This window comes from Setaria italica, chromosome VIII (assembly GCF_000263155.2).
Source record: "Setaria italica strain Yugu1 chromosome VIII, Setaria_italica_v2.0, whole genome shotgun sequence".
NCBI lineage: Eukaryota > Viridiplantae > Streptophyta > Magnoliopsida > Poales > Poaceae > Setaria > Setaria italica.
This window is the reverse complement of record NC_028457.1, coordinates 696,051-715,315: the sequence shown is the minus strand read 5'-3', so window position 1 is coordinate 715,315 and position 19,265 is coordinate 696,051. Positions and strand designations below refer to the sequence as shown.

Below are 19,265 nucleotides of genomic sequence, written 5' to 3'. Positions count from 1 at the left end.
ACATACACCAATGGTCCCACGTGCAACAGGCCGGGTTAAAAGAAAGGAAGAAAAATGCAGCAGATAAAATTCACCACTAAGCACTAGAGTCGACACAACATCTTCACGCAATACTTCAATTGACACTACTGTCTTGCTGAGGAAATAAATTGATGTAATTAATTTTGCAAGTAACGTAGGGAAATCATTTTTGTTACCGACTGGTAACGTAGATATACATATGCCTCTAATGCCACCGTTGTTTTCAGGTAATCTAAGTAGGACACAACAGCGCAGGAGGACTAAGCGTGACCCATGCGATGCATTTGTTCACAGACAAGATCAAGCAAGCCATCTTCATAGCAGCAGCCACGCTCCCGTTTGGCTTCCAGACAGAACAAGACACCAAAGATGTGATTCAAAATTCCCCAGATGCTTTCTAACAACAACTTTGTTTAAATATCCCTCTTATGTCTGCGAGCAAACGGTAGCATGTCCTAATATTTGACTGAAAATAAACAGGGAGTACCTGATTTTTCAGAGTTTGGGGATGTGTATGACCTCAACTTTGGTCTGGGAGAAGATCATCCACCTACAAGCATGGCACTAAGAAAGGAGTACCAGCGCACAATTCTCCAGCTCCTTCATTGTTAACATCTGTGCAGGACTCCACACTTGCTTCCATTCTGCTGCGCCCATTTCCAGCCGTGCTTAGCACTGCAAAGTTTGGTTGCGTCGATGATGATGTCGAGAGCCCTGTAAACGCAGACCATCGCGTGTACATAAAAAAGGCAAATGACCGTACGTTGAAGCTGGAGCAGCAGGAGGCCATGATTCGTCGTTGGCCACCAAGAAAGGTGATGGTCATGGACACTGACCACAGTCCTTTCTTCTCTGCACCAGAGCGTCTTTTGGAGCTGATCCTCGAGTCACTGTGACCGGTGGTGGTGAACCGTATCCGCAATCCCAGTGGAGGCTTGACCTGTTCATTAAGTTATGTTATACGCCAATTTGAGTTGTCATATATCAACAGACTTTTTGTCAGTTGTCCACCACAAAACATAATTTTAAAGACAAATTAGATAAATATATGTATACATTGAAAAGGAATAAGTGCATGTCTTTGTCATCTGTATACAGTACAAGGTTTTTGTGATGAAGCATGAACTACATTTGAGCCTTCAATATGCAACGAGAAACTGGAGTACAGAAAGATAACAAGGAGGAAAAAAATTGATCAGGCCAGAAAGGCCAAACACCAATAAGTCACACACAACGCAATGCAAGGAGAAAAACTAGCTGGTCCACACAATTCATCCACCATCATCTACCATATTAGGCTATTTTGCATGCCAAAATCGTAGACACCGCTTAAGACCCCTCTATTTAGAATAGAACTCACTGGATGCCTGCTTGGTTTGACATTTGGAATTGGCCATGCAAATGCAGTCACCCTGCTGCATGTCCATCATATAGTTAATATCCATGGTAGAAAACTTAGATTGATAGGAAAAGGCCAGACTAATGGGCATGGCAAAGGAACATTTTGTGCTTGTTCACGGTGAAGGTCATGGAGCCTGGTGCTGGTTCAAGCTGCGGTGGCTCCTTGAGGGCTCCGGCTACCGCGTCACATGCATTGACCTTGCTGGAGGTGGCGTTGATCCTACCGATCCCAACACAGTCCGGTCGTTCAAGCAATATGACAAGCCGCTCATAGACCTCATCTCAATCTTGCCAGAGGGGGAGAAGGTATGTGCATTGTTATTCCTTTTTGCTAGGAAACTTATGTTAAATTATCGAGTAATATCTTGGCATATCAAAAGCTCAAATGATTTGTGCTATTTTGAATAAAAGGCATCAGATCAGATTACATGAAAGCAGGTGGAGCTGGTTTCAGCTAAATCTTAAGTGCACTTAAGTATTGATCCTTGTTGTATCTAGAATTATACCTGACGAAATTACACACTTGCTGTACAATATGAATACATGTCAGAAACTATAGTTGCTCCAGCAAAAATGCTTAAGGTAGTTAAGGAGCTTTTTACGACTAATGTTCAAATTGTGAAGAATAGAATTAGAGTAGCATGCTAACTCATTTCAATCTTATTCCAGGTGATTCTAGTCGGACACGGTGCTGGAGGGCTGAGTGTAATTCATGCATTGCATGAATTCGTTGACAGGATCAGTCAAGCATTTTTTGTGGCAGCTACAATGCTACCATTTGGTTTTCAAACTGATGAAGATAAGAAAGATGTAATGTTTTGGATATTCACTTTGTTCTCTTCTTAAAGCATAGATCCCCTGGCAACTGATGATTATATAACCCGTAAACTATACAGCAAATAAACATACATATAGAACAACATGAAGAACACAAACATTAAGGTTTTTTTTAAAATAAGAAATGTAATAACTCATATGAGCATCACGAAATTGCAATAGCTAAACTGTGCAAGATAAAAGACAGGGTAAATAAGGTGAACACTGTAAACAAGGCACCCAATATTTCCTAAAAAAGCTGACTTATTCTCAGCAAAAACATTTGCATGATAGATATTAAACAGAAAGTACATGAAATTTTGAAAGAAATCTGGAACAGCTATATGAACTTACCATAATACGTGTTGAATTTACTATATTTAATTTTCTGTTATAATACTATGTGTAACTAATATATTCTTTGCCATTAACATGTAACAGGGATTACCAACTTTGCCTGAGAACGAGATTGAATTGACATTTGGTGCAGCAGCAGATGATCCTCCAATAACCGTTGCCTTGAGACCAGAATTCCAGCGTGATCGACTATCCCAGCAAAGCCCTGAAGAGGTATTATACATGTATATTGTATGAAATGTGCCTTGCGAGAAAAAGTCAACATTTCTGGGCGTCTGCTCATCAAAACCCCTCCTTTACTAAACTACTGATTATTTCACCAAAATCTAAATGCAGTATTACAATAATCCAACTTCTAAACGGATATTGTTCATGATTTCTCGTTCATATTTCTTGAGCAACCATTTCCTGACAAACCAGACATCTGCTCCAATGAAGAGGTGAATACAGATGTAAAATTTACTTATACATATTATTTTATTTGGTAGGAATCAGTCCTTGCTTCAATGCTGATGCGACCGTGGCCTGCAACAGCTATTAGTAGTGCAAGCTTTGAAGGAGATGATGAGAGATTAAATCGAGTCAAACGGATTTTCATAAAGACAGAGCGTGACCATATGCTGGACCCTGAACAGCAAGATTCCATGATCAAGAAGTGGCCACCCAGTGAAGTTTTAGTCATAGATACAGATCACAGTCCCTTCTTCTCTGCACCAGAACAACTCTTTAATTTAATAGTCAAATCACTCTGATGCAAATATGCAGAAAGCTACAGACTAGGCCTTCCTGAATTCTTGTAACATTATCAACACATAATAATCAGTAGATTTAGGATCTCACATTTGTGAAACATGTTTCTCAGTAAATATTCAAGGTCCATGTACATAATAAATGGTTTAAGGTTGCAAGTAAAACATGGTCTAGTTCCATTTTAGACATGCTCACATGCCATTAAGATAAAAAAAAAAGCAAAAATACAAATGCCAACTTAGACGCGGTTTTAATCGCAGAGGATTGAGATCTATATAATTTTGGCTGGTCTGTGTTAATCTAACAGAGGGGGTCTTTTATGAATTCTTGCTGCCATGAAGAACATACGGTTTTATGAATTTTTACATACCTGTAAGGAAGCATTCTGACATTGGACTGGGAAAAGGATCTTGGTCATGATAATCAATCTCATTTCATGAAGTGGCCATATTCACATTGGACTGAACCAGATGACTTACCAAGTGTCAGAATAAATATGAACAGAAGCCAAATTGATTCCCAGTGCACGATGGTTCCTGATAAAGTCTGTTCCAACAGTTCCAGAATAAGCATCTGGGTTCACATGCAAAAGTTCTGGAGTGGACGGACCATAAAACCCTTCAACACCAATCTCCAAAAGGTGCACAGGGTCTATAGACTTCACATAAGACGCCATCTCTTCTATCCATGCCTATGAGAAACGCCAAGTGTTAAAACATGTGCAGTATAAAGAATTAAAAGGAGAAAAAACAATACCAAACTAGTAGAACTAAAGTAAGGACCTGCAATGTGTCGCCCGATGGATCTGAATGGCATCGTGGCTCATTAATCAGCTCCCAAGCAAGAATTGTAGGATCATACTTGTAGACCTCATTTGTAATTGTATTTATTCTTGTCAGAACAGCCTAGGGAGTGAAAGAAAAATGTAACTGTCACGGTAAAGACATGACAGAAGGCGAGAAAACAAAACACAAGAAAATATATACAATTGCCGTAGCAAATTAGCTTTTATTAAAAACTCGAATCTTGAAGATATTAATATAACACGGCCCACTTCTCAATTTTGAGCCACGCGAGCAGAAAGTTTACCTTAGCAAAAGCTTTGAAGTAGCTCTTAATCGTGGAATCAGAGAAGAAGTCGTCATCGGAAGTAAGATCCAGCCCAGCCTCCTTTCCCCACCTTACATACTGTCGTTTACCTCCGTAATCTTTCCAGTTATTACACAGCGACAGTATCAACCTCATCTTATGCTTTCTTGCCTCACTGATCACAAAATCTAATGCCTGACAGAAGTGGAGTTCTAAGGTCAGTTATCACTTATTAGTAACTACTACTGCATAGAAATAAACCTTTTTTTGAAGGGGATAGAAATAAACCTTTGATTGATAGATACAGAAAACATAATACAAAACCCCACGCCATGCATACTAATTGGACAAGGGCCATTAACTAAATCAAATGCAAATGCACAGCATGCGCATGAGAAGATTGCCAAATAAAGTGACAAAGCACCGTCACAAACACGGCACTCGGTCACGCATTTCATCAAACAAGTGCCGTAAACATCGCAAGGAGCCCGCGCTCACCTGGAAGACCCTCCTCGTCGTAGGAGAAGGGCTTCAGCTGCAGCGCGCGGTATCCCCCGTCGTTGAAGGCCCAGGTCCGGCACACGTTGAGCCCCGCGCCGGCGGCCTCGGCGAGGGCGGCTGTGACCGTGGGGCGCGTGGCGGGGTCGGCGGCGAAGTACATGAGCCAGTAGGTGTTGAAGCCGTGGACAATGAAGGGCCGCCCCGACGCCCGCAGGTGCGGGCCTTGGCGTTCCACCACCGCCCTATTCCCGGCGTCGTCCGGCGGCATGACGGAGATGCAGGAGGCGAGGAGGATGCAGCAGCGGATGAGCGACACGCGCGGCGTTGCTGGAAGCGGTGGCGCCACGTGGCGAGGGCACGTCGGATTCCACGGCGATTCCATTTCCATGGTGTGGTCAATGGTCAACGCCTCATCGGCTTCTCGAGGCTGTTTATTTGGAGGTTGACAGGTGGGGCCAACAACACAGTGGCAGAGGCCCAACCGCCCCAGGGAAAAGCGTTCATGGCGGCGACGGCGGCGCTCCGCTGCTGCTTCCCTGGCTCATCCCCTATCGGTAATGGCTTCGTCGTCAAGCCCTCCTCATCCAGGCGGGGCTGGTGCGCATATTCACATCTACCTGTAACCTGAATGCTGAATTAACTGAAGATGGGGACATAGCTATACGATTGACACCACCTGAACTGATTGTAGTTGCATAATCTGGTGAACAATCCATGATTGCAGTTGCAAAGGCAATTTTTTTCATCGCATGGCTTAAACTTTCGCTGGATTTCACAGGCACGACAGGATAATAGCAAGGCACAACTCGTCAGATGACATTGTGACCAAAATTGATTCGGCTCACCAGTCACCACCGCCCCAAAACAAAAACGAAATAATTTTTTTTGACAGTTGACACGATTTCAAGTAGCAAAGCTATCGACTAACCAAACTAAAGACGAAAAATTTCCGGCTCCGGCGAGAATAGGTCGTCGAGATCGCCGAGCTCGCCGAACTCCCACTGTCTCGCCGTCGGCGCCGGCGGCAGGCAGAACTCCAACAATTCGAAGGGCTCGTCCTCGAACCACCGCATCCCCGCCACCTCCTCATCTGCATCGACCACCGACGACGATTGGGTGGACGGAGGAGAGGCCGAGGAGGTCTCCGCCTGAGAGGATGATTGCGCCGGAGGAGGGATAGGAGGGATCGTCGTCGAGCCCGCCGGCGACGGCGCGGGCGAGACGGCGGAGGAGGCCACCGACGATGAGGAGGAGGATGTGGAGGCAGGGAAGTTGGTGACGGCCCGGCGGCCGCGGAGGCGGATCGCGGCGGCGTCGTAGACGGCGGCGGCCTCCTCGGCGGTGTCGAAGGTGCCGAGCCAGATGCGTTTCCCCAGGGTGGGGTCGCGGATCTCCGCCGCGTACTTACCCCACGGGCGCTGGCGCACGCCGCGGAACCGGCGGCGACCCCTCCCCTGACCCGGCCGATCGTTGTCCATGGGCGACTAGAGTATGAGGTGAGCACGGCGCCGGCGGGATCACGAGGAGTGGAGGAAGGGGAAGGGAATCGGAGGAGGAGCGGGGGTCGGTGGTTTTGGGAGGGTTTTGGTTTGGTCGAGGGAGACAGAGGGTAGGTAGGAATCGTGGGCCGATATTTCACCCACAGGTCAGAGACTCGGGCTGAATTCTTCTGCTGTTGCGGTCCAGCTGCTCTCCGCGTCTCTTCCACGTGATTTTCACTGATTGGTAAGGTCTCGGTTAGTTTACCAAGATGAGGTCCAACACTATTATTTGCAGTAAACGATAAATTAGAGATGCATCTTTTTTTAAATAATAGAGATGCATTTTATACCTCATCTTATCTCCACCCGAGCCGAGTTGACAGAGTCAACCACCAGCGGAAAAGAAGCACCCAATTTTCGGATTCCACCGGATCTATTCTTCCCAAGGATAAATAAGAAATAACCGACATTCCTCACCTTTCTTTACTTGTTTCTATACTTTGTCCACGATCATTTCTGACTGGACTTCTCGAGCATCCATACCAACTTTACAACATATTTTTATCCAAAAAAAACTAAACACAGAGCTCTAAGCGCACAACCCCATACTAGAACAAAGTCACCAGGATTATGAAACAGAAACACAACCACAGTGATCATAAGCTTTACATAACAAACCAGTGATCATATTACCAAAGGATCCTCCTCAAACTTCACCATCAGTCACTCATACCAATCGTAGACCATCTTTCATTACAACGGGGTGTTTGAAGCGACACCGTGAACTAAAAAAAAAGTATCAGGTACCAACGGGCAAGGCATTGTTTTCATGCAGCTCTGAGCTACTGATATCCAAACACATCTGGCTTCCGTCATAGCTTTTTTTTTTAGAAACACATCACTACATGGAGATTTCTTTTACCCTTTCTAGCACTTCCGCAGAGCAGTAGAAGCACTAGCAGCACAAGCTCCTCAACATGGAAGCATCTGAGGATCCTCTTTTTCAGCATCCACAATTTCCTGCAGATGCTCCCCTGCTGCTTGCAACTCATCTGTCTTACCTGCATTTCACAAAACAGAACAAAATCACACGGTGCTTGTGCCTCTGATGGCCAATAAGGCTTAATTCTTCATAACAATTACCACATGTTATACTATTGTTTAAAGTTATTTTTTTTCTTAAGGTTGCATTGATGATTTATCCTCCAAGGTTAAAGATATTTCAAGAAAACACGTTTCCATCAACATATCAATATCATATAACGAGAATGCAGCCATCAAGAAAATAAGGGTGACTTCATTTTTCACAAGATTGTGGAAATATGAGAATGCAGCACTCAAATAACCATCAATATTAGGTTATCTCGCATGGGCCTTTTGCTTTGATGGAAGAAACGCTCCATATTTCAATATGATGTATGTGTTTTATTGCATCTCTGTATGTATAAGCACATTGAGTTTCAAAATAAGGATATTCAAAACCCTGCTTATATATAATTGCACATGTGTATCCTTTTGGTGCTTCACATAATTTCAGACTCTATTTATCTACTCAAACATTTAACACCTGAGTAAGAACGTACGACTGTTCACAATCTAAAAGAACTAATTCAATTTTGCTGAGAAAAATATCAAGGCACTTCATTTAATATGTTGTTAAAGGCTGCAAGAAAAATAAAGTGTGAACGTGAGTACCCTGTGAGAAAAGCTAGGTTGTTGGGACATCTCCACTCTTCCATGATACAATAGGCAAGGGCGAATAGACCTTCTCATCTTTCATGTCATACACTCCACAAGATGTAGTTGTTTTCTTCCAAGACCAGTCGGTGTAATCATATGTGAAGAAGAGACAGTCACGTGAAAGATCATACAGAGACACACTGAACAGGTCGCGAGCATCCTTGCCTATCGGGGATAGATCCCCAGTACCCACAAGGAAGGAAGAAGAGTGGGGGTGGGTGGTTTTGGGAGGGTTTTGGTTTGGTTGGACACAGAGGGAGACAGAGGGTAGGAAGGATTCGTGGGCCTATTTCGATATTTTACAAAGGGTAGGAAGGATTCGTGGGCCCATTTCGATATTTGACCCATAGGTCAATGACTCGAGCTGATTCCTTCTGCAGTTGCGTCTCTTCCACGTGATTTTCATTGACTAGTGGGTCCCGGATGGCTTACCAAGGTGAGGTCAAACGCTATTATTAGCAGCAAATGATAAACCAGAGTTGCATTTTTTTTATAAATAATAGAGATGCATTTCATATCTCATCTTATCTCCACCCGAGTTGACAGAGTCAACCACCAGCAGAAAAGAAGCACCCAATCTTCGGATTCCACCGGATCTATTCTTCCCAAGGACAAATAAGAAATAACCGACATTCCTCACCCTTCTTTACTTGTTTCTGTACTTTATCCAGGATCACTTCTGACTGGACTTCTTGAGCATCCATGCCAACTTTACAACATATGGTTATCCTACAGAAAACTAAACACAGAGCTCTAAGCACACAACCCCATACCAGAATAAGATCACCAGGATTATGAAACAGAAACACAACCACAGTGATCATAAGCTTTACATAACAAACCATTGATCATATTACCAAAGGATCCTCCTCAAACTTCTCCATCAGTCACTCATACCAAACGTAGAGACCATCTTTCATTACAACGGGGTGTTTGAAGTGACACCGTGAACATAAAAAAAAAGTATCAGGTACCAACGGGCCAGGCATTGTTTTCATGCAGCTCCGAGCTACTTATATCCAAACACATCTGGCTTCCGTCATAGCTTTTTTTTCTATAGGAACACATCACTGCATGAAGATTTCTTTTACCCTTTCTAGCACTTCCACAGAACAGTAGAAGCACCAACAGCACAAGCTCCTCCACATGGAAGCGTCTGAGGATCCTCTTTTTCAGCATCCAAAAAATAGAAGGTATGATCAGATGATGAATAAAACAAGGAGACAGGCGAGTAAGCATAGAAACAAACACCTTACGGGCATAGAGTGAAAGCAAACCAACATTTAATTAAACCCTCTATAATGGCTCTAATAAATGATAGTTCATAGCCTTTTGATGCAATATATCAATCTCACATACACATCTTCTTCAAAGATCACAAGCGCACAAGAAAAAAAATAATATAATGGAATCGGGAAGAAAATTTTTGAGTGCATATGCTGAAGAGACACCGACCACTAAAACAGCAGAGCCGTTCCGATTTCAGACACCGCACAGAGACAACTTAGTGAACGAAGGGAGATGGGGGCTAGGGAAGAGGCGAGGTAGTTACCTGGGGCTCGGCGGCGGCGACAGAGGTAGAAGCAAGTCCAGGACTATAGATGGCAACGGGCACATTACCCGTGGGTAAAGGGTTTACAAACCCGCACTCGTGAGGCAAACCCTATGCCCGCACCCGCACCCACGACCCGTCACGGGCACGAACTTGAACCCGCGCCCGTCACCCGTGGGCACACCTGTACCCGCCAGCCAGATCACAGATTCACAATTTCTCAAACCAGTATCCAATCCTTTGAACTTTGATCCGATCCATTCATTTTGTCCTGGATTACTAGGCCAGGATCATCATCCAAGATGCCAAGGAATCCGATTGATTCCTTTGATGGATTCGGCGAGGTCTTGGTACGACCGGCTGGACGAAGGCGGTGGAGCAGAGGAGGGGAGCAGCAGCCAGGTCACCGAATAGGAGGAGGCCCTGCGTGCTGGACATCTACGTGCACCATGTGCGTGGCATCCACAACATCTGCATCTATGCCAACCAGGACATGTACGCCAGGTTCGCGCTCACCTCGTCGCCTGACGACGACGCGTCCCTCTCCACGCGCGTCACGACGAGGGGCAGCGCCAGCCCGCGCTTCGACGAGCGCCTCCCGCCGTTCTGCATTCGACTCGGGAGGGTCAACGTGCTCAAGTGCGAGATTTGGACGCACAGCTGCGCCAGGAGGATGCTCGACGACCAGATCCTTGGCTTCGCGCTCGGGGCGCTCGGCGCGCACCTCAATGACCGGGACTTTGAGCTCGGCGGGGAGGTGGGCGGGTGGAGTGGTGGCAGCGGGGAGGTGGGCGGGTGGACCAGTGGCAGCGGGGAACGAGGGCGGCCGGCGGTCGGCGGGGAGTGAGGGTGGACGACGGGCGGCGCGAAGAGATGGCCGACGGCGGGCGGCGGGGAACTGGCAGCGCCGTCTGGGCGCAAGGCATGGGGTGGGAGTGGCCAAGGTCGAGCGGAGGATAAGATGCGGCACGGGTCTGCGGGAGGCCAGGAGTGGATTAGTGGAACCCTTTATATACTTGTACATAAGGGTCCACATGTCAGGCGGGTTCACGGGCACGGGTACGGTATTTTTATACCCGCTAATTTTTTACCCGCAGGCACAAACTCAAACCTGCACTCGTATCTGTACCCTCGTCCTACCGGGTTTTTGTCCGCGGGCACGCGGGTAATTTGTACCGTTGACGATGGGGTTCCGTAGTTGGACGATGGGGCAGTTGGCACTTGGGCTGATTGTTTTTTTTTTAGCAAAATTTGGGCTGATGATATGGAACGGAACTGTGGTGGTTGGGCTCGTAGCTGCAATTGAGCTTCGAAGCCCAGCCAAATTACAGCCCACACAAAAGAACCTCCTACTCTCAAACAAAAACACCATGAAGTCCCTTAAAAAAAACATCATGAACTTTTTTCCACCTTGGACCGATTCTCCCTTTTCCAAAGTGAATGGTGAAATTACAAAAGTAAAATCTGAAATAAAATACAACAATCTATACAGGTCCGTCCTTAGTCTTCTTCTCCAATGACAATTCGATGAGATAGATCAATGGCTAAAAACTCACAAATGTGATCTTATATGACTCTAATACAATATACATGCAATTTTTGTGCTTTGCTTAAAGCAAGCACACATGGTATAGACTTGTACTAGTATAGCACAACATTAAATAAAAAACAAACGTAATAGTGAAACTACAAACCACACTCTCCTAAGTCCTAAATCAACATGACCAGATGATGATTAGCTTATGGAGAACCTCCTCCTCTTGGGCCTCACAACATGCATCTCTTTCCTGCCGTCACGTCCATCGGCGACGCTGGCCGTGTCCTTGGCCCACCCGCCTTTGAACGGGTTCAGCCGGCTCAGCGTCCGCGACACCGACCCCAAGAAGCTCGTTTTCTTCGCCGCCGGCGACGGCGACGACCCGCTCCCCCTGCTGGGCTGCATCCCCGACAAGTACGCCCGCATCCGCGCCAGCTCCGACCGCAGCGCCTCGTTCTCCCGCGCCAGCGACGCGTCCGCCCTCGCCTGCGCGCGGGCCTTCCCGGCGGCCGACTGCGTGTCATCGTCCCCGGCGCCGGCGGCACTGCGGAGCTTGAGCTGGTCGTAGTAGAGCGCGCTGAGCACGGCCTGCAGCGGCAGCCGCTTGTTCTGCGACGCGTGGAGGCGCGCCTGGTACGAGAGCTTGAGCGGGTCCATGACGCTGCACACCTTCTCCCTCTCGATCTCGTCCAGCTCCGGGTGTGTCTTCAGGTAGATGTCCACGGCCCGGTACAGGCAGTCGTGCGACGCCCGCGCCTCCTTGGGCACCGCGCCGGCCACACCGACGAACTTGGAGATCGCCAGCGACTCCTCCGTCGCGATCTCCGCCGCCAGCTCATCCACCGTCTTGGCGACCTTCTCCATCGCCGCGCCCGAATCGAGCTCCGCTCCGCCGGACAGCGACGCCCGCCGGCTCCGCCCGCCCTCCGAGGCCGCCCCCTGCCGCTCCACAAACGCGGCGATGACGCGACGCACGGTGTCTGTGTTCCGGACGTGCTCCCCGGCGCCGTCGAGCGCGACGCCGAGCAGGTCCCCCACGGTGGCCTGGTCCAGCACCGCCGCGACGCGGAGCTCCAGGTCGCGGCACGTCTTGGCGGAGGCCTCGGTGGTGACCGCGGTGTGGAGGAGGCGGCAGAGGAACGCGGCCGGGATGGGCGCGTCGGCGGCGGAAGGGAGCACGTCCACGACGGACTCGAGGAGCGCGCGCTGGTCCTCCCTGTCCCGGGGGTCGGCGAGGACCTCGGCCAGCGCGAGCTCGGCGTAGGCGCTCGCCGCGCTGGCGAGCACCTGGGGGTCGGCGTGGCGGCAGCGCAGCGCCGTGACGACCTTCTGGAAGGACGCCGGCGAGAGCGCGGCGAGCTCGGCGGTCCACCACCCCGGTGGCGACCTGGTCGGGAACAGCGCCTCGTTGCAGATCCTGAGCGCGACGGCGTCCGCGGCCCGCCGCACGACGCCGAGCTCCTCGGCCGCCGGGAGGAGCGCCTCGCAGGAGCGCAGCACGGTCACCGCGCTCGGCAGCGCGCGGAGGCCGGCCTGCGCGATGAACTCGTCGACGCGGCGGGCCAGGTCGGCCGGGTGCTGCATGTCGAGGAACGCCGCGGCGCAGCGGAGCGCGGCGGCGTTGCGCGCGGTGATCTCGAAGTTGGCGCCGTAGCAGTAGCGCGCGGCCTTCTCGAACGCGTCGGCGCCACCCGGGAGGGCGGAGAGGTCGAGCTCGACGGCGGCGGAGGGGTCCTTGGTGGCCGCCGCGACGGCCCGGCGGATGTAGCCGCACCTGGGCACCATCACCGCCTGGGAGCAGAGAAAAGCAGAGCTCGTTCACGTCAGTCGTTAGTCCCTGATCGTGTTCCATTGAGACATAGTATTGTTGTGTCGATCAAAATCCGAAGCAGAAGGCTCTAACAGCCTAACTCCTTTCCTTTTATGCACGAAGCACGATAATCAAAATTCAAAGCAGAGTTTGATCACCGTGATCATCTAGGTGTCGTGCTCAAACGTTTGAAAATTTTCTTTTTGTTGAGATGAATTGTAAATTTACAGAGGTTCATGTGTTTCCCGCCATGAAATGGTGGAATTCATTTTGTGATATGAAGAGCAGCGTAGTAAGTACCTTGTGGAGAGCGAAGATGGAGTCGGCGATGCGGATGGTGAGGTCGGCAGGGATCTCCTGGGACGAAACCCTGCAGACAACACATCATCAACATCACAAGCATCAGCATGATCGCGTTCACCCTGGCCTGGATTATATATTGAAGCAAGCTTGCATGAGTTAGTTATGAGATTGCGATGCATACCACTGGGTGATCCTGTCCATGGCGGAAGCAGAGATTCTGCTGCAGCAGCTGTTGGATGGCGGCGGCTTGTATGAGAGGAACAGAGAGCAGGTCAGAGCATGAGCTGCAGAGCTCACGCTGGAGCTAGCAGGGGCAGTCTCTTTTGGATCCATCTCATCTCATATATAGAGATTCCATTCCGCTCCATGCTCTCTCTTTCGGTTACAATATTACGTATTTTAGTACCAGTAATGGATTTGGGAAAGAAGAAGATCCAAGATCTCATTGGGTCCTACCAGGAATTTTGCATGGCTGGTGTTTATTCGAGCTACTAGTGGACTCGATGGGCAGCTAAAAATCAGGCGTCCTGGTTTTGTTCATCAATGTCTCAATTCTTGGACGAGATGAGCAGACAGGCCTCCGTCTTGACGGCTGCATTCCCAGTGTCTCGTACAGTACCACTAAATCTCCTCACCTTATCCTGCGGCTACGAGCCGTCTGGAAGTTACGTTGTTTCTCAAGAACGCTGTTTCTGTTTGCTTATTAGGTGCAACATCATCATCCAAAGTTAAGGCAAACAGTGCTATCCAGTTGGTTATTACATACATGGTCCCAAATGATTTCCATGCACAGATTCGGAAGGGGGAAAAGGTGATCATGTAACATTGTAGTTACAGCACTAACCTGCAGCTGCAGCCTCATCACACAAACTAATAAAAGGATCGCTACCTTGTGTTTTCCATTCTCAGTTTTTGTTGTTGTTGTTTTGCAGGCTTGCAGCTGCATGAACAACTGAACACGTCAACATCAACGCCAAGTACTCTCGAAGAAAATGTCATCTCATCCATCCAAAACAACTGAACACGTCCACAGCTTCCATGCTTTCGGCAGCGCAAGAGTACAAGCAAAGCTTCGTATTAGTCTGCGGCGGCCGCGCAAATAAACAAGCGACGCAGCTTCGTTCCGGCCCTACGCCGACGAAACCTCTCGCCGGAGACTCTTCCCTCGCGTCGGACGATAACGCTGCGGACCCACAAAAATCCGGGCTCCGTACGCTGCGCCAGTGGGAGGTCGCCACGTCGGAGCCACCGGCATCTCGGGATGCAAATGATTTGCACGCACAGTAGTGGATCGGATACTGATTGCTTCAGCTGCTGAAGCTTTCTTCGTTCTTTTACTGGAGGCAGCGCAATCAGATACTGATTCGGGTTCTCTTTTCGATCAGTTCGTCTTCCTTTTTGGGAAAAAAAAAGGATAGCAAACACCAATATTTCGGGTCAAGTGCACCTTAGTGTTCACCCTTCACCTTCAAGGCCATGACTCATACCAAAATATCGACATGCAAGTATGCAATAGGATACAAGCACACGAGATACAAACAGCAGTAGAGTGGAATATAGGACCAGATACTGATTGCTTTGGCTGGAGCTTTCTTCTTTCACTAGATGCCGAGCAAAGCTCAAAAATCATGCAATCCAGTGAAGGTGCTTCATTCTGTACCTAGCCATGCATTCAGGCAAAGGGAAAACGCATACCCCTATAGACTACTACTACTAGTATTACAGTCAAGTACTCGTATGAAGATGCGTACAGGTGATGTTACATGCCATGATCCTGCAGCATTTCCCGCTAAAATCTCGCTCACCACCTAAACTTTATCTCGATCTGCCCTTTCTTCGTACTACGAGTGCTCAACTGAAAACCAGCAGGCATGTACTGCCCCCGCCACTGCTATCTGCTACTACCAGGGTTGATTCCAATCTTCTTCAATCGTATGCGAAGGATGCCTTCTGCCGCCTCCGGTTCTTCCCCTCCGAGCCCTGCGAGCTCCTGGAGCTCTTCTTCCTCCTCTTCTCCGCCGCCGCCGGCCCACCGAACATGGTTATCCGCCCAAACCCCCTCGACAGCGACGCCAGGAACGCCCTGCCGTGCTCCCCGGGCCGCCCGTCCCCGCCGCGGATCCCCTGCTGCTTCATCAGCCCCTGCTCCCGCTCCAGCTCCGTCAGCCGCACCCTCATCCGCGAGATCTCCAGCTTCAGCTCCCGGTTCTCCCGCCGCAGCGACGCGTAGTTGTCACGCTGCGGGGACACGCACGAGCTCGGCACGCCACTGCTGCAGATGAACCGCTGCGACAAGCCGCCGTCGCCGCATCCGCCGGAGCCACCGCCCGAGAAGGACGACTTCAACCGGAGCTGCTCGAAGTAGAGCACGCGCACCACCATCTGGATCGGGAGACGGTCGTTCTGCGCCGCGTGGCTCGACGCGTCCTGCGACAGCTTCTGGCAGTCGATCAGCTTGCACAGCTTCTTGCACTCCGAATCCGTCAGAGACGGGTGTGCCTAAACAGAGGATATGGTCAGATATAAAAAAAATTGACCAAGCAAGTTTTAATCATTCAGAGAGCAATGTTCTAGTGATCAGCTAAAGTTATTCTTTTTGGTCGTATAAAAATAGCACTTTTCATCATTGACGACAACGGCAGTAGTTTTTTTAATGCAATTTGCCTTTAAACTTAAAGATTGATCCAGCAATGTTAATCGGACAGAGATCAAAGTCCCGTGATTACCTAGAGTTCATTCTATTTTGTTGCAGATACATTTTCATCAAGAGTGAATAATGCTGTCTATATATGGTAGTATTTACTTAGATGGGAAACCTGTCTGCTCACAATATGGAAAATCAAATATGCATTCTTTTTTTTTCCTCAAAAAGTTGGCAGGAGCGCTGCCATATCAAATATGCATTCAAACCTCTGCATTTCCTGAAACAACTACAAAAATGTGACATTTCTAATCTAATGCCCTTTATTACCTTCAGGTATATGTCGATGGCACGATATAGTCCATCATCAACAATGCGTGCGTAATCCGGCAATAGTTCAATAAGAGCCATGAACTTCTGCAGCTTCAGATATGGATCTGGAGCTATCTCTGCTAGATAGCCATCCATTAGTCTTCCAACCTTCAAGACTGAACTGTGACTTGGAGACTTCAGTCCATCTGAATTATATCCACAAGGTGACAACTCTCCTGAATCATCTTCGTCGATCCTTTGCAAGAAGTTCACCAATATGCGATGCACAGTATCAACGTCAAACATTGAGTCACTTGTTTGCGTCGAGGGGATCAGGAGATCGTCTAGTGATGCCATCTCAAGCTGGAGACCAATCCTTTTCTCGACTTCGATTCTACAATCTAGACTTGCATCAACTTCAATTGCCATCCTCAGCATGCCAAACAAGAATGACAAGGTAACCGTCGTAATATTTTCAGCTGCCAACAGATCGATGAGTGTTTCGACTATCATTCTTTGATCGTCTCCGACAAAGGGACCTGAGTCCCATACATGGCGTCTTTCAACACCCTTTAGCGATGTCTGGGCATAGTGTGTAATAGAGGTGCCAATACTCTCTGGCCTCACCCCATTTCTCCTCATTGCAGCAATCACACGCCGATAGTGGTCGATTCTCAGTGCAGAAAGGTCTTCAACCCACCAATCCTGGGAGTGCATATGCAACTTTCCAGATCCCACATTACATTCCAAGTGCGCCAAGCCTGAAACCAGCTGCTCCTTGCTTGCATTCATCGCAATTGCATCAACACACCTATCTACAAGCCCAACTTCCACCACTATCGGGTCCAATCCATCACATTTACAAAGAACTTCCAGGGATTTATCAAGGTTCTTGAGCACAATCTCGTTTAAGTAGGTCTCTGTCCTAAAAATGAGGTTCTCCTGTTGATAGTCCTCTGTCATTTCCAAGTACTCTGCAACGCATCGGAGATGAGCCACATTTGCTGTGGTTATTTCAAAATTGCTACCATAACAGAACTTGGCAGCAAGTTCGAATGCAAAAGCTCCCCCTGGTACATTTACAAGCTCCAGCTTTAAGAGATCTGGATCCTTGGAGTCTACTACCAGTTTTCGTACTCGTCCACACCGAGATACTAAAGGAAACTGCAAAACAAGTACAGGGGCTTCAGTTTATGTAGTCTAGTAGTCAACATGGACTATGCAGGGGCTTCAGTATGATGAAAAGCATAAAACTTTGCTTCAGTTAATGTAAGCGTTAGACTTTTCAGCCATTAGAGAAAAGCTCATACTTCAAACCTGTTCTTTTTGCAAATAATTACATTTATGAAATTCTTGGAATGAACCACTAACAGCACTACAAGAACTCTGCTTATATCACTACCAAATTTGCAAGGAAAACCCAATTCTGATGTACTCTGTTTTTTTTTGGCAAGACATTTCTAACGTACTTAATTGATAACCAACATTCAGTTCAAACCTCACATTGGTTCTTTCATCAATTTACTGAGAAGTGGCATGCCCGTTCAATCTGGAATTAAGTTTGGCACATCTATTATCCAAAAGTGTAACTTGGGATTCAATTGCTAGGGAAGAGAAATACAACCACCCAACCGAACAAGGCTATACAGGCTGACAATTAAAGTTACTAGATTCACAAGAAAAAACAGATTAAATAAATGTTCTATTAAAAAGGAAACAGTATATAAAGGCGATGAATAAGAAGAAAAGCTATTAAAACAAAACCTTGTGTAGTAGGAAAGATTGTCCATCCACCGATACCGTTACATCCTCTGCGACATCTGAAAATATCCTGCACAACAGGCAATGTTCCAAAAGTTTCAGGCAGCAAGATCTGTATTTGAATTGGCAATAGGTAAACTTGAAGCATAGAGTTTTTAACAACAATACACCACTTTGCCTTTGCTATACACTCCTGAGAACACCAAATGCTGAAGAAACAACTAATGACAACAAATCATTCCAGTCAATGCTGCAAGTACTTGAACTCTGCTTGTACCATAATACTGTTGATGAATTTCTCAAGAAACTTCTTAAATCTTGTGACTTTCTAGGGAGCACAAAAGATTAGGAGTGCATCTGATGACCGTTCGAGGAGCAAAAGCATTTTCAGAGTAGCAGTTTTGTGAGTCCTTCCAAAACCTTCAACCGGTTCAACTTTCACTTGGCTGCGAAAACCCTGAAGATGGCATTTTGCCTCCTCCCCGTAGTTCCGTTCCGGCGTTCCGCTGAATGCGGCGTGTTCGTAGAAACAAACTGGTGGGTGGTGGCGCTAGGGCGGCGTCCAAATCAGTTGAGACTTGAGAATGGAATACAGACTTGAGCCATCGCAGCGAAAATAAAAAATCTCAAACAAGAAAAGCCGCCGCCGCCGCAAATGGTGAGGTGATCTAAGACTATGAAGGCATTGCAATCTGTTTCTCCAAATATGCAAAGCCGATTGAACTCAGGAAGGAAAAAGTGGAAAATGGAGCAGGAGATGGGAATCCTCACCTCCTATGGCTGATGGGGTTGCGGAAGCGCGGGGACGTCGTGGTGGTAGCGAAGGGAAACACGGCGTTGTCGCTTCCCATCCCCATTGCTTTGCCGCCGATTCTTCTTCCTTCTCTTCCTCTCCCTCCCTCCCTCCCACTTTCTCTCTGAAATGTGAGCGATGTGGAGGAGAAGAGGACGAGGAGCAAGAATAGTCGGCTGGTCGTCGGCGCGTGGCATTAACAAATTCTCAAAGAAAAGAAAGCAGCAAGGAGAGACGACACGACAGAGCATTCTTGTGTCTTGATGTGGGTGGATTAGCTGAGGAGGAACAGAGAAAAGTGACTCGACGGAGGAATAGTTGGGTGACTAGGGAATAACCCCTGCTCCACTCCACTGTCAGCTTGTGGCTGCTTCATCATTGAAGCCTTCAAAGGGGACTT

The 19,265-nt window shown here is 47.9% G+C and overlaps 7 protein-coding genes across 12 annotated transcripts; 1 reads left to right on the top strand and 6 right to left on the bottom strand.

The window, feature by feature from the left end:
* Positions 1–393: 393 nt before the first annotated feature.
* Positions 394–5,074, bottom strand: LOC101786538 (mannan endo-1,4-beta-mannosidase 8). 6 transcript variants are annotated; one of them, XM_022828892.1, is made up of 6 exons: positions 4,933–5,074; positions 4,435–4,629; positions 4,128–4,250; positions 2,687–4,036; positions 785–961; positions 394–696 (listed from the first exon to the last, which is right to left on the bottom strand). In XM_022828892.1, the coding sequence occupies exons 2-4, from the start codon at positions 4,588–4,590 to the stop codon at positions 3,821–3,823; spliced, it is 495 nt and encodes a 164-aa protein (XP_022684627.1). In that variant the 5' UTR covers positions 4,591–4,629; positions 4,933–5,074; the 3' UTR covers positions 394–696; positions 785–961; positions 2,687–3,820. The 6 variants fall into 6 exon arrangements, with proteins under 6 accessions (XP_022684627.1, XP_022684629.1, XP_022684630.1 ...); XM_022828894.1 differs by having other exon boundaries at positions 394–735; positions 858–961; XM_022828895.1 differs by having other exon boundaries at positions 394–735; positions 858–961; positions 2,691–4,036.
* On the top strand, positions 968–3,372 carry LOC101786138 (methylesterase 17). Its single transcript, XM_004978464.3, has 4 exons — positions 968–1,728; positions 2,092–2,232; positions 2,680–2,808; positions 3,084–3,372. The coding sequence occupies exons 1-4, from the start codon at positions 1,504–1,506 to the stop codon at positions 3,345–3,347; spliced, it is 759 nt and encodes a 252-aa protein (XP_004978521.1). The 5' UTR covers positions 968–1,503; the 3' UTR covers positions 3,348–3,372.
* On the bottom strand, positions 4,892–5,349 carry LOC106804448 (mannan endo-1,4-beta-mannosidase 8-like). Its single transcript, XM_014805606.2, has one exon. The coding sequence runs from the start codon at positions 5,321–5,323 to the stop codon at positions 4,892–4,894; it is 432 nt and encodes a 143-aa protein (XP_014661092.1). The 5' UTR covers positions 5,324–5,349.
* Positions 5,350–5,832: 483 nt separating this feature from the next.
* Positions 5,833–6,493, bottom strand: LOC101761847 (ethylene-responsive transcription factor ERF096-like). The gene has a single exon (XM_012848069.2). It carries the CDS (start codon positions 6,411–6,413, stop codon positions 5,868–5,870), a length of 546 nt encoding a protein of 181 aa, XP_012703523.1. The 5' UTR covers positions 6,414–6,493; the 3' UTR covers positions 5,833–5,867.
* A 2,286-nt stretch (positions 6,494–8,779) lies between these two features.
* On the bottom strand, positions 8,780–11,080 carry LOC111258225 (wiskott-Aldrich syndrome protein family member 1-like). The gene is made up of 3 exons (XM_022829168.1): positions 11,038–11,080; positions 10,225–10,682; positions 8,780–9,312 (listed from the first exon to the last, which is right to left on the bottom strand). The coding sequence occupies exons 1-3, from the start codon at positions 11,078–11,080 to the stop codon at positions 9,253–9,255; spliced, it is 561 nt and encodes a 186-aa protein (XP_022684903.1). The 3' UTR covers positions 8,780–9,252.
* A 134-nt stretch (positions 11,081–11,214) lies between these two features.
* On the bottom strand, positions 11,215–13,737 carry LOC101785732 (root phototropism protein 2). The gene is made up of 3 exons (XM_004978463.4): positions 13,540–13,737; positions 13,356–13,425; positions 11,215–13,036 (listed from the first exon to the last, which is right to left on the bottom strand). The coding sequence occupies exons 1-3, from the start codon at positions 13,689–13,691 to the stop codon at positions 11,444–11,446; spliced, it is 1,815 nt and encodes a 604-aa protein (XP_004978520.1). The 5' UTR covers positions 13,692–13,737; the 3' UTR covers positions 11,215–11,443.
* A 1,105-nt stretch (positions 13,738–14,842) lies between these two features.
* On the bottom strand, positions 14,843–19,265 carry LOC101785331 (BTB/POZ domain-containing protein At3g08570). The gene is made up of 4 exons (XM_004978462.3): positions 18,844–19,265; positions 18,076–18,142; positions 16,330–17,475; positions 14,843–15,857 (listed from the first exon to the last, which is right to left on the bottom strand). Exons 1-4 carry the CDS (start codon positions 18,927–18,929, stop codon positions 15,285–15,287), a joined length of 1,872 nt encoding a protein of 623 aa, XP_004978519.1. The 5' UTR covers positions 18,930–19,265; the 3' UTR covers positions 14,843–15,284.

Excerpts from the sequence above, each read along its gene's own strand:
- LOC101786138 (XM_004978464.3), top strand. The coding sequence starts at position 1,504 with ATGGGCATGGCAAAGGAACATTTTGTGCTTGTTCACGGTGAAGGTCAT. Across the intron at positions 1,729-2,091 it reads TCTTGCCAGAGGGGGAGAAG|GTGATTCTAGTCGGACACGG; the intron begins GTATGTGCATTG and ends ATCTTATTCCAG. Across the intron at positions 2,809-3,083 it reads CCCAGCAAAGCCCTGAAGAG|GAATCAGTCCTTGCTTCAAT; the intron begins GTATTATACATG and ends TTTATTTGGTAG.
- LOC101785331 (XM_004978462.3), bottom strand. The coding sequence starts at position 18,929 with ATGGGGATGGGAAGCGACAACGCCGTGTTTCCCTTCGCTACCACCACG. Across the intron at positions 17,476-18,075 it reads AATCTTTCCTACTACACAAG|TTTCCTTTAGTATCTCGGTG; the intron begins GTTTTGTTTTAA and ends CTTGTTTTGCAG. Across the intron at positions 15,858-16,329 it reads CCATCGACATATACCTGAAG|GCACACCCGTCTCTGACGGA; the intron begins GTAATAAAGGGC and ends TCCTCTGTTTAG.
- LOC111258225 (XM_022829168.1), bottom strand. The coding sequence starts at position 11,080 with ATGGTGTTTTTGTTTGAGAGTAGGAGGTTCTTTTGTGTGGGCT. Across the intron at positions 10,683-11,037 it reads GAGGTTCTTTTGTGTGGGCT|ACCCGTGCCGCATCTTATCC; the intron begins GTAATTTGGCTG and ends GGCCTCCCGCAG. Across the intron at positions 9,313-10,224 it reads CGTCGTCGTCAGGCGACGAG|ACGCTTCCATGTGGAGGAGC; the intron begins GTGAGCGCGAAC and ends GAGGATCCTCAG.
- LOC106804448 (XM_014805606.2), bottom strand. The coding sequence starts at position 5,323 with ATGGAAATGGAATCGCCGTGGAATCCGACGTGCCCTCGCCACGTGGCG.
- LOC101785732 (XM_004978463.4), bottom strand. The coding sequence starts at position 13,691 with ATGGATCCAAAAGAGACTGCCCCTGCTAGCTCCAGCGTGAGCTCTGCA. Across the intron at positions 13,426-13,539 it reads ATGGACAGGATCACCCAGTG|GGTTTCGTCCCAGGAGATCC; the intron begins GTATGCATCGCA and ends TGTTGTCTGCAG. Across the intron at positions 13,037-13,355 it reads CCATCTTCGCTCTCCACAAG|GCGGTGATGGTGCCCAGGTG; the intron begins GTACTTACTACG and ends CTCTGCTCCCAG.
- LOC101786538 (XM_022828891.1), bottom strand. The coding sequence starts at position 4,590 with ATGAGGTTGATACTGTCGCTGTGTAATAACTGGAAAGATTACGGAGGT. Across the intron at positions 4,251-4,434 it reads ACTTCAAAGCTTTTGCTAAG|GCTGTTCTGACAAGAATAAA; the intron begins GTAAACTTTCTG and ends TTCACTCCCTAG. Across the intron at positions 4,037-4,127 it reads CATCGGGCGACACATTGCAG|GCATGGATAGAAGAGATGGC; the intron begins GTCCTTACTTTA and ends CGTTTCTCATAG.
- LOC101761847 (XM_012848069.2), bottom strand. The coding sequence starts at position 6,413 with ATGGACAACGATCGGCCGGGTCAGGGGAGGGGTCGCCGCCGGTTCCGC.